Consider the following 12,598-nt stretch of genomic DNA (forward strand, 5'->3'; position numbering starts at 1 on the left):
CAGGTGTCATTTGTATATATGGGGAACCTGGGGAAATTTCCTCTTCATCACAACAGTTAAAGCTGCAGGAGCTATACTAGAGTGACCAGATTTAAAAGAGGGCAGGGCACCTGCAGCTTTAACTATTGTGTTGAAGAGGAAATTTCACCAGGTTCTCCATATATACAAATGACACCTGCTGAAATTCCCTTTTCTATGCAACTGTTAAAGATACAGGAGCCTTGTCCTCCTTTTCATATGGTCACCCTAATATAACAGCTGAACTGACACGCTGATCCATGACCCATATATTATTATTTATTTATTTATTTATTTATTTATATAGCACCATCAATGTACATGGTGCTGTACAGAGTAAAACAGTAAATAGCAAGACCCTGCCGCATAGGCTTACATTCTAATAAAATCATAATAAAACAATAAGGAGGGGAAGAGAATGCACCAAACAGGCATTATAAAAGTCAGAACAAAATCAAGTTTTAAAAGCTTTAGGAAAAAGAAAAGTTTTTAGCTGAGCTTTAAAAGCTGCGATTGAACTTGTAGTTCTCAAATGTTCTGGAAGAGCGTTCCAGGCGTAAGGGGCAGCCGAAGAAAATGGACGAAGCCGAGCAAGGGAAGTAGAGACCCTTGGGCAGGTGAGAAACATGGCATCAGAGGAGCGATGCGCACGAGCGGGGCAATAGTGTGAGATGAGAGAGGAAAGGTAGGAAGGAGCTAGACAGTGAAAAGCTTTGTAGGTCAACAGGAGAAGTTTATATTGGATTCTGAAGTGAATTGGAAGCCAATGAAGAGATTTCAGAAGTGGAGTAACATGGTCAGTGCGGCTAGCCAAGAAGATGATCTTAGCAGCAGAGTGGTGAACAGAAACCAGTGAACTGATGTGAGAAGAAGGAAGGCCAGTGAGAAGAAGGTTGCAGTAATCCAACCGAGAAATAACCAATGCATGAACAAGAGTCTTGGCAGAAGAGACAGACAAAAATGATCGAATCCTGGCAATATTATACAGGAAAAAATGACAGGATTTAGCTACTGCCTCAATATGAGGAATAAAGGAGAGCGAGGAATCAAATATAAAGCCAAGACTACGAGCTTCCTTGACTGGAGTAAGCGTAACATCATTGACAGTAAGAGAGAATGAGAGATGAGGAGAAGGTTTAGGAGGAAGAACAAGCAATTCAGTCTTTGCCATATTAAGTTTCAAACGACGATGAAGCAACCAAGCTGAGATATCTGAAAGACATGCCGAGATACGATCGTGAACATCAGGAGAAAGATCCGGAGATGAAAGATATAATTGTGTATCATCGGCATACAGATGATATTGGAGGCCATGAGATTGAATAAGATTACCCAAGGGCAACATGTATAAAGAAAACAACAACGGACCAAGCACCGAGCCTTGCGGACCCCCTACTGAAAGGGGAAAGGAGGAAGACGAGCTGCCATTAGCCAACACGCTGAAAGAGCGACCCGCTAGATAGGAGGCAAACCAGTTATAGACAGAGCCACAAAATCCGAGGTCATGAAGGGAATCTAAAAGAAGATCGTGATCAACCGTGTCAAAGGCTGCAGTTAGATCAAGGAGAATAAGAACGGAATTAAGGCCTTTAGACTTGGCAATAAGAAGATCATTGGTAATCTTAATAAGGGCTGTTTCAGTGGAATGCAAAGGATGGAATCCAGATTGAAAAGGATCCAGAGCAGAGTTAATAGAAAGAAAATCAAGACAACGAGAGTAGACCACACGCTCCAGGATCTTTGAAACAAAAGGCAACAAAGAGACAGGTCGGTAGTTAGACAGATAGCATATCAAGAGTAGGTTTCTTGAGATATATAAGTATTTAGTAGCAGTAGGTAATTTATGATACCCATAGTTTAAGACTTGAATGGAATAGAGAATTGGAGTGCCTTATCTTGCCTAACCAATGGATGGTTGCCTAATGCCCTAACATCTGTATCTGAAGCTTCTATGGGTCTCAGGTAATGTCTTATTCAGCATAAAATTCTGTTTCGGGTTTATTGGACTCCACCACGCCTTTTTAATAAGGGGTTGTCTAACTTGCACAATTGTTGGAGATGTTATGCATCTAATCCTTCTTTAACTCATATGTTTTGGCAATGCCCTGTGGTTGCCCCATTTTTGGAGGAGGTTATAATAAGGATGAACTTTGTACTGAAACAATCTATAATATGGAATAATGTGCATCTCTGCCTAAATTACCTACCGGCTTCTTGGAAGTTAACACCTGGTCAGCGCAGATGGTTTTTCAGAGCCCTTATGACAGCCAAAAGTCTTATACTATCACATTGGAAGGATAAATCCACACCTACCATAGTGCAATGGATCGAGGACTTAATAACATTATAAACTTTTGAATAGGTGTTATATAGATGCAACTTGCAAGTGGATAAATACACAGATATCTGGTCTGCTTTTCTTGAAACCTTTGTATAACTTTCTCCCCCCCCCCCCACTATTTTTTTTTAATGAATGGTACACATAATGGAAATTGTTGATAACCCTATATATTTAATGTATGTTTTTTCCCCATTTTCACAATGTATTTTCTGTTATATTTTGACAATATTCACAGTTAAAAAAACAAAGATACTAATTAATAAGTTATTGCACATTTCTAGAAGACCATTATAGTGGAGTGGATAAGGTATTGTATTTAGAGCACCATCATGAAGGGTGTGTGTGTGTGTGGGTGTGGGTGTGTGAAGAGAGAGAGAGAGAGGAATTGTCAGTATGCTTTAGTTTCGAAAAATATATGTCACTATCAAAATATTAACACGTACTGTCTATGTTTCTTTCTTAATCTTTTCTAGAACTCCCTGAGCTAAGAGACAAGTCAGGTGCTGCAGACCATTCAAAGCCTCTTCCCAAATCCTTACAGCGTGATTTCATCCCAGAAGAGATCTTTGTTGCTCTGACCTCTGCTGCCAAACCTGTCCAATGCCCCACTTTTTTAAGACCCCCAAAGAAAAAAACTATAAAAGACTTTCAGGTGTGTAACTTCATTTCTGTTAGATTAACATTTACTTTTTCAATATAAAATCAGTTGCAAAATCCACTGGTTGCATGCCTGCTGGTAACTTTGTTATGCCAGTTGCACCTAGACCTCAGTTTAGGACGACACTTTGCAAGAAGCAATGTTTTCTGAAGAATGGATTTGTGCGAAACCCATTAGGACCTGAAGTTCACTAAAAGGTGGGGGAGGCAAAAAAACCCATCAGAGAATACAGGGTAAATGGCTATGAATAGATTGAAAATGAAAATGTTGCAGGCATATGTTGCAGCAATTCTGCTGAAGCTAAATAGGTCTGAAACTCAATCCGTGCCTGGATGGGAGGCCGCTTAGGAACTCTGCCTTTCATTCCCTGGTCATTGTTCTTATGTGGGGGTAGGAATGCAGGATTTAATGGGGAGGTGTCAAGCACATGATGTGCAAGGTCTCAAGTCAGAGATGTGTTGAAACCAGCAGGTAGTGGAAACCACCAGCAGATTCAGTCCCCGGCATTTCCAGATAAAGAATGTAGGGAATAGGAGCAAAGCGCAGAAAGACTCCCATCTAAAAGCTCCATCACACCTACTTTCTTTCCCCCTGCTTTGAGTCTGCTGTTTCATCCTCCATTTCCTTAGCGAATTTAGCACTGGACACTTTCACATCTGTGCATTGTTGCACTATTTCAGCTCATGTATCTTCTCACCTGTAGCACTACTGTGCCGGCGAAATCTCCAGCCCCGTCCCCCATGTTCTCCTTCCCCCCTGCAGTTAATTTTGTTAATTTATTTTTTTTCTGTGCAAGTACAATGGTACAGCAGCCCGAAACTGCGCAATTACGGTAAAACAACACACTGTGTTTTCCCCTAAGATCGTATTAATGAAACTCCGAGGAGAGAAGGAAGGGAGGCCATTTGTGGGAAGCCGGAGGGAACACATGGGCAGAGACTGTTGCTGCAGCTACCTGTTTGTATGAAGAGAGGACAGATAGCTTGGCTTGGGAAAGGTTTACATTGGAGGAGGAGCGAATGTGCACTGCAGCCCCATGCCTTGCTCCATTAAAAAAAAAAAAAAAACTTTAACTGCGAATATTTGAAGTTCTAGGGAGGTGCGGGGGTGAACTGCCACCCCCCACTCCCATGTCAGTGCACCTGCGCTTAGCTGAAGTCTCTTTTGAGGTTTTTTCCCCATTTCTTTTAAGGCAAAAATGTCCCCCGGTCAGGAAACCTAGACATGCCTACTGAGGAGTAAGAGCATAGAGTTGAATGGGACCGAGTCCCGAGCATGGGTGGCAGCAGCCTTGCCCCTCTTTCCTTCCCACTTCACGGTTGAGCAGATGAGCGGAGAACCGCCCCGCCCTCCTCTTTGTCAGGAGATCACCCTTCAACACACGCCCCCAACACAAAACGGGATGGTCCAATATAGAGCGCAAGGACAGCAATACACGAGAGGGAGGAGCAGCTTTATTGCACACGGAGGGGAAGAAACCAAACTTTCCCTGCTCCAAAATAGAATGAAAACCGGAGGGGAAGGAGCAAAATGAGTGCAGGACAGGGACGATGTCATGTGAGTAACGCGCTGCAAAACCACATACCAGGCATGGCAAGTGTGCGATAAATTGCTGGTGTGATGGAGCGCTAAGATCCTGGGGAGCCTGCTGCTTAGACTGTAGATCAGCCTTCCCAACAATGGCTGGCTGTGGCTGGAGGGTTCTGGAAGTTGGTAGTCCAAAATATCTGGAGGGCGCCAGCTTAGGGAAGGCTGCCGTAGATGGGTCAAACACAGCTTCAAATATTCATATGGTAATTTCATTCCAGGACTCGAGTTTTTGTGAATCATCATATAGATCAATTTGAAAAACTTACTCAAACTCAGATTCGGACAGCTAGAAGAGACAGAAAAAGATGACCAATAAAGATACATTGATTTTTTTCTCAATTTCACATGATGTGTGGAATAAATTAATTTGAGCTGGAATCTCCCTGAGGCAAGGGTCCATTCTGAGAATTAATTTTGTTAGCACTATGTTGGAGACAGGCTGGAGAAGGTCTAGCTTTTCTGAAAGTGCTAGTGCCAGCTTGAAAGAATGATTGCTGCCTTGTGATGCAAAGCGCCATCCCACGAGCGTTTTACTGCGCGCTTGTTACTGGGCACTCATGGACTGCTCACATTGCGCCATCTGCCTCTCTCGTGTCTTGCGCCCCTTCTGGCCTTCCTTGCGCCACAACCCTACCCCCACCCAAAAAAAGTCTGGTTGCCGCTCTCTCCTGCCAGACTGAATGGGCCTCGTTACTTCCTGTTTTCAGGAAGCGGAGAAGCGACGGAGCCGGGCGCTTCTACCTAGATGTGATGGGGCCTTTTGTCTCTCTTCCCATTTTTACCTTTTGACAATAGGTATGGCAGGTTTTTCCTTTCAAAATCTGTTTGAGCAAAGGCGACACACAGGGACATCATAACAACTGAAAAGGTCTTTCAAATAGCTTTCCAAACAAACCTTTCCAAAACTGTTTTCTGTCTGGCTTCAGACATACAACCTCTGTCCGAATGCCCTACAGCTTGACTATTGCTAATCTAAACAGTTCAGTATAACACAGCAGCCTTTATCAGAACCGTACTTATTCACTGCGTGTCCCCAGGGAGCTCATATCAATATAAATTGCCCTTCGTCTTATCTTAAAACTGCCGGCATCTCCCAGACCATTGCCACAAAATGGTCTATCTTGTTATTAATCAATTCTCACCTTTGTCTTTGTTTTTAAAAGGCTGTGTATGTGAAGCTGTAGTGTGCGGTTTGCATCCTTGTTTTAAAATATTCTTTATTTTTTTCTTTATTTGTTCCTTTATTTATTTCTTTAGCACTTTTATGCCATACCTGTTAATAATAAAATAATAATAAAATAAATTCTTATTTACAGGGTTTTTTTTTTACAGTTAAAAGATGAACCTCTTAGGCCATGAGCTGTCTGAGAGCCCAACTAAACATTACAAACATGCACGTCCATCCGTCCATATAATGGAAGTCTAATAGCTGCTTCGCCTCCTAAAGATAACTGACTTCAGGGATAGTCTGGCAGGCAAAGAATAGCGGATGGGGAAAGGTTCAGGGAACCCCCTCCTGCCCTGCCTGCTGCTTCTCCATTCTAAATCACCCGCTCAGAAGCTGTTTTTCCTTAAAAGAAGAAACTGCCAGGGTTTCATTACGTGTGTTTGTATGTAAAATGGAGTCAGACTAGCAGTATTGTGGATTTAGTTTTGTACAGAATACCTTGAATAATAGCTTGTCTTTGTTTACTGCCTGATCATGAATAAAGTGTAAACTGAACTTTTCTGCTGCTTGCTCTTCAGGGTTGCATCCGTACTGCTGATGGGGTCTGGCAACACCCTGTTCGCAGAAACAAGTTTCGATACTTGATTGAGCATCCCGTCTGCTTGACAGGAGCTGGAAGGTAACAGTCTGGAAATAATAGGACCCCCTGTAGAAGGAACTGGTACCTCATATCTCCTTAAAAGAAATAGCAATTTTCGTAGCAGTTTGAGGGCCCATCCCAGGAAAGAAGGAGAATGCAAGTTACACATCTATAAATAAGGGTGGCTAACCTGCAACATGGATGTTGATCATACATATTTGTATTTATTTATTTATTTATTTATTACATTTTTATACCGCCCAATAGCCGAAGCTCTCTGGGCGGTTCACAAAAATTAAAACCACAATAAAACAACCAACAGGTTAAAAGCACAATTACAAAATATAGTATAAAAAGCACATATGGACAGGGACAAACCATTTAGAACACAAATGGTTTGTTTTTAGAACACAAAACAAACCATTTAGAACACACCTCCCTCCTTGTCATGTGTTGCTCCATTTTAACCAGTATTCACCCTTCTTGAGTCTGCTGTTCTAATGGCGCTGCTTCTCCTGCACACAGCAGGAGAGAGCAGCAATTCTGAGTTTAAATAAACATCAGACTTAAAGAGGGGTTTTCTTTGTGGCGCGAGGAAGGCCAGAAGGGGTGGAAGGCAGACCACCCCATGTGAGGGACCTGAGCAAACTCCGTGAGTGCCCATTAACAAGTGTGCAATAAAACGCTCGTGGGATGGAGCTTTCACTCTCTTACTTGATTCATGATAGACTAGAAGAGTGTGGCCTTGAATACATGTGTTTATTATCAGCAAAGGGGGGAAGGCCAAGGGGGAAACATGTGCCAAGCAATTGTTGGGGTAATGTGCAGATAGATGATAGGGAGGGATAGATGAAGGCAAGAATTCGTATCTCAAAAGTGCACCACCAAGACTCTTTAAACATGCCATTTGGGATTCATTTCAGGTGGTAAAATGTCTTTGGCCTTCATTGGTAATGTGGGACACAGAGGTTACGGATTAATAGTTAAAATGCTAAGAGAGAACGTGATGGTTATAGCTGCAGGTAAGAGATTTGATTCAAAATAATAAAGCCAAGATTAACCAACCAATTACAGTGCTGAAATTATGCAGAACTTGTTTGTGGATCATCAGTTGTTTAGAGCCATATGATTCCAGATGAAAGGGGACAGCAGCACAGTGAAGAATTTATTACATTCCTATGCCACCCAACAGCTGAAGCTCTCTTGGAATTCACAAAAATAAAACCTAAAACCGTGCAATATAAAAAACCATAATAATACATAGTGTATGAACCCAAACAACAACAGAATAGAACCAGAATAAAAAAAAACAAAGTAAAAAGTGGAGCAATGGAGCATGTAAATGGCTCTGTTGTACTTTCCCAACTGACTTGATTGTTTTCCTTGTATTTATTAAGGGATGTCTCTTTTCTGTATGATGTTGTTGCTGAAAAAGAGGCAAAGAATCCTCCACCAACTCCCGTACCTCACAAGACTTTGGAGCAGGAAGCTGTTGTGACTAAACATGTGAGTTGAATCCGTCTCTCAGTCAAAGCACTGGTAACAGTAAGCGCAGGAGTAAGGCTTTGCCAATTCTCTCAAAGCATGGAGAGGTAAGATGGAGTTTGAATTGAGCATTGGGCTTCTGTTGAGGATTGTATAGATGCAAAAAAGAATATTTTAAAGTATGAATACGCAGTGAAAATTGACAATAAGGAATTTATATTTACTGTAGGGTGACCATATGAAAAGGAGGACAAGGCTCCTGTATCTTTAACAGTTGAAGAGAAAAGGGATTTTCAGCAGGTGTCATTTGTATGTATACAGCATCTGGTGAAATTCCCTCTTCATCACAATAGTTAATGCTGCAGGTGCCCTCCTCTCTTTTGTATCTGGTCAAGAGGGCAGGACTCCTGCAGCTTTAACTATTATGATGAAGACAAAATTTCACCAGGTGCTACATGCATTCAAATGACACGCTGAAATTCCCTTTTCTATACAACTTTAAAGATATAGGAGCCCTGTCCTCCTTTTCATATGGTCACCCTAATTTACTCATTTTCTACAGGTTTTCTACAGGTAGCCACTTTCTGTACCCAAATCCACAGAAAGTCTCAGATGACACTGGGAACTTTAAGTGCCTGTTTATCTTGCTTCGTTTTTTTTTAAAATCTGTTAAAAAGCATTTACCAGCTGATTTCCCTGAGTGGCCCTGTGCAGATGTAGGAGTTACCCACAGTTTGTTTTTCCTTCTATGAGGTTCCACATTACATCTGCATACTTAAACAGTGGTTCAGGATTTGCTGCAAGGAGGCTGTGGGGAAACTGCTTTAACCATGGTCTACTCATTGCAGACCATGGTTTGAAGTGGCTGTGTGAACCATGGTGTATGCTAACCACGGTTATTTTTTTAAAATCTGCATTGAGCAGATTATAGTTAAGGCCATTTCCCTGCATCTCCAGCCCCTTTCCTTGGAAGGTGACAGGCAAGTAGGTCTTAGCAGGGCGTCTCCATTCATACTTTCAGGGGTCTCTATTCTAGAAGCTTAGCAGTGGTTTTGCTTGTAAGTTTGGCTATCTTACTAGGCAACAAGCCACGTTTAAGGAATAGCAGCAAGGGGGATCTTTGTGTAAAAACAAAATCCAAATATCCTCTTTGGGAATATTTGCAAAGGCTCTACGCCTTTATGTCTCAAACTAGCAGCTTTTAAAGTTTGCCCTTTCTGTTCTCCTTTTAGCCAGCAACTATAGCAGACACCCTTGTTCCAGAGGAATTTCATATGGTAAAAAACAGAAGTGTCCTGGGTTTGGAGTATTACGACGAGTGAGTGCTATTGTACTACTATTAATTGTTAATGTCCTATGCTGCATCTACTAAGTGGGAGAAAGTGACAAGGCCGAGAGCATTTGAATATAGGCAGGAGGAAATTTATGAACAACCTTGCTAAGAACTAGCGTAAAGTTACCGTGGGTGCTAGTAGTCTTGGTCCTTATCACAGAGGGGCTCATGAATAATGCAAATGTCACTCATTCATAGCAAATCCTCCTCCGAAATTTGCCTGCAGCGAGGCACCTCCCTCATGCCCCTCTATTGGCTGAGTCCATCCACTTCCCTCTCTCTGCTGACAGTGACAGCCCAACTGCCCATCTGTAGCCCTGGGCCCAGGGCCGCAGATGGTGACTCACAGCCTGCCTTTGTGCTGGCTGAGTAGGGCTGCCTTGCCTGATTGGCTTGGAGGAAATTAATTGCTGATAAAGCTTGAGCTTTGAACTTTAAACTTTTTACACACGTCTACACTGCTCAAGCTCAGTTTAAAACAAAAATGAGCAATATCGATCCGGTAGATCTCGAGTAATATCACTCAATATTCTTATATAAGATTTTGCTGAGTTCAACACTCTTTAGTCCTGGTCCGGGCCCGATTCAAAGTGCTGGTATTAACATTTAAAGCCCTAAATGGCTTGGGGCCAGGCTATCTGAAGGAACGCCTCCTCCCGTATATATCTGCCCAGACCCTAAGGTCATCCTCAGGGGTCCTTCTCCATGAGCCCCTGCCAAAGGGAATGAGGCAGGTGGCTACCAGGAGGAGGGCCTTCTCTGCTGTGGCACCCTGGCTGTGGAATGAGCTCCCTAGGGAGGTTCGCTTGGCACCTACATGATATGCTTTTAGAAGCCAGGTGAAGACCTTTTTATTCTCCCAGCATTTTAAGAGTCTATAAATAAATTTTAACTTGGTGTTTTTAATTTGTAATTTTGCATTGCTGCTGTTTTTATCTGCTTGAGCTTTTATATTGTATTTTATATTATGGTTTTATACTGTTGTTTTATACTTCGAATGTTTTTAATTTTTGTGAACTGCCCAGAGAGCTCCGGCTATTGGGCGGCATAGAAATGTAATAAATAAATAAATAAATTATACTTCAGCCATGATCGGATTTAGCTTGGTGATGGCCAACATCCATATTATCAGCTGGGATACAGGGAGAGAAACTGTATTGTTGTACACAAACTGAGTTCCTCGTGGATGGTCAGGCAGTATAATGAAGTTGTAAAATTTAGCATTAGATTTTTAAAAATCTAGAAGAGAGATGTGAGCAAGTGAGGCTATAGGCAAGCTTTTTACTACGGTTGATTGACTGAGACCAGAAATCTGTGTTGTTGTTATTATTATTATTATTATTATTATTATTATTATTATTTATTTATTTATATAGCACCATCAATGTACATGGTGCTGTACAGGATTTTGCTGGCTGGCTACCATTTAGGTATCCCTGATCTAGTAGAATCATAGAATCATAGAATAGCAGAGTTGGAAGGGGCCTACAAGGCCATCGAGTCCAACCTCCTGCTCAACGCAGGAATCCACCCTAAAGCATCTCTGACAGGTGGTTGTCCAGCTGCCTCTTGAAGGCCTCTAGTGTGGGAGAGCCCACAACCTCCCTAGGTAACTGATTCCATTGTAGTACTGCTCTAACAGTCGGGAAGTTTTTTCTGATGTCCAGCTGGAATCTGGCTTCCTTTAACTTGAGCCCGTTATTCCGTGTCCTGCACTCTGGGAGGATCAAGAAGAGATCCTGGCCTTCCTCTGTGTGACAACCTTTTAAGTATTTAAAGAGTGCTATCATGCCTCCCCTCCATCTTCTCTTCTCTAGGCTAAACATGCCCAGTTCTTTCAGTCTCTCTTCATAGGGCTTTGTTTCCAGACCCCTGATCATCCTGGTTGCCCTCCTCTGAATAGTGATAGTGACCATCAGCCCATAGCACTGAAAATAGCCGCTAAGTCCAATATGAGGAAAGCATCCCCTACAGATCATTGGTTAGCACAGAATCTGGAAATACAGGCGAGAGGAGACTGAAATGGCAAAAAGTTAAAGTAAATAAGGTCAAAGACTTCCAAAACTCAGCACTAGGCATATCTTTGCAAAATATAATCTTAGCTCCTGACTCCAATATAAAACTAGCATTGGAAGCATATCAGTCCTTATGTGATAGCATGAGGCCTCACTTAAAAACGGAAAGTTCAAACCAGCTAAAGCCCATGAAGTCTCTGGGGAGCTCGTTCCACAGCCGGGGTACCACAGCGGAGAAAGCCCTCCTCCTAGTAATCTTATAAATTTAATTAATCAGCAGTCTGTAATAGAATTGCTCATATTTAATGTTCATCCAATGTATTTCAAAATTCCCAAATTTAAATAAAAAAATAAAAAAAGAGATGTGTATTTTTTTAACTAATACCCTGTCTTTTGAAATTAAACTAAATACAGCTATTAAAGTGGTTCCAGCTAATCCAATAAGACTTCTAGGGTTAGTATTTATGTTTTCTGTAGATATTGGAAACAAAATGTTTAATCTTCTCTGAATCACTGTAGGTTTGTCACTGGCTGACAGAATTTTAATAAAATTCAAACTGCATAATCTATTATTAATTGTTCATTAATGTCTGTATATTACGGTCAAATATATGAAGTAGAAGTCTTTTTACATTTTTATAGCTAGCAGCATTAAACATGTTAAACATTTTTTAAAAAGAGGACTGTTGAATTCTACAGCCCAAAAGCAGTTTAATTATTTTTTATCTATTGCAGTAAATTCACAACTCTACTTGAAGACGAGGAAAACAGGCTACGAGTTTTCCCATCCATGTGAGTCACACTGAATCAAAATGCTTTTGAATTATATGCTATAGAAATTAGTCGCATATTCCTTCGGTTCTCTATTCTTTCCGTTAGGAAGCCATCTGGGAGGCTGGAGGTCCTCCAACTGATGAAGGTGATGGACAGCATGTTAGAAAAGGCTGGGGTAGATAATGAGGATGTTGGAGTCAAAGGGCTTTCACAGGTAATTCTTCCTAATCCAGTTTCATTACCCCCAATACTGGACATGTCCAGTTAAATCTACCATGCTTACTGTGGACAGGTAGCCATATTGAATGAAAATTTGCAGTTGATGGCAGGTCAGGTACTACTCCCAGGTAGACATGCATAGGGTGACAGTGTTAAAATCCTATTTCACACAGGATCTACACTATTGCTTTAAAACGGTTTATAATGGTATTGACACCTCTTGGGGCCCAGGACACACTCCATATACCGTTTTCAAAGTGTTGTATCCTGCTTGGTGTAGATCTGGCCTCAGTCTTCACCATTTTCGGTAGGCAACGTGAGGTATAAAGAAGACCTTCAGAGCAGGGCTGTGCTTAA

At 41.6% G+C, this 12,598-nt stretch overlaps 1 protein-coding gene across 1 annotated transcript in view; it reads left to right on the forward strand.

Moving 5' to 3' along the window:
* Window positions 1-12,598, forward strand: part of AXDND1 (axonemal dynein light chain domain containing 1) — a 66,119-nt gene that overhangs the window by 1,209 nt on the left and 52,312 nt on the right. Inside the window, exons 2-7 of the mRNA XM_063134197.1 lie at window positions 2,833-3,011; window positions 6,354-6,454; window positions 7,813-7,921; window positions 9,133-9,218; window positions 11,984-12,040; window positions 12,128-12,236. Coding sequence (XP_062990267.1) covers window positions 2,833-3,011; window positions 6,354-6,454; window positions 7,813-7,921; window positions 9,133-9,218; window positions 11,984-12,040; window positions 12,128-12,236 — 641 coding nt within the window. The remainder of the gene's footprint in view (window positions 1-2,832; window positions 3,012-6,353; window positions 6,455-7,812; window positions 7,922-9,132; window positions 9,219-11,983; window positions 12,041-12,127; window positions 12,237-12,598) is intronic.

Source organism: Elgaria multicarinata, chromosome 1, assembly GCF_023053635.1.
Source record: "Elgaria multicarinata webbii isolate HBS135686 ecotype San Diego chromosome 1, rElgMul1.1.pri, whole genome shotgun sequence".
NCBI lineage: Eukaryota > Metazoa > Chordata > Lepidosauria > Squamata > Anguidae > Elgaria > Elgaria multicarinata.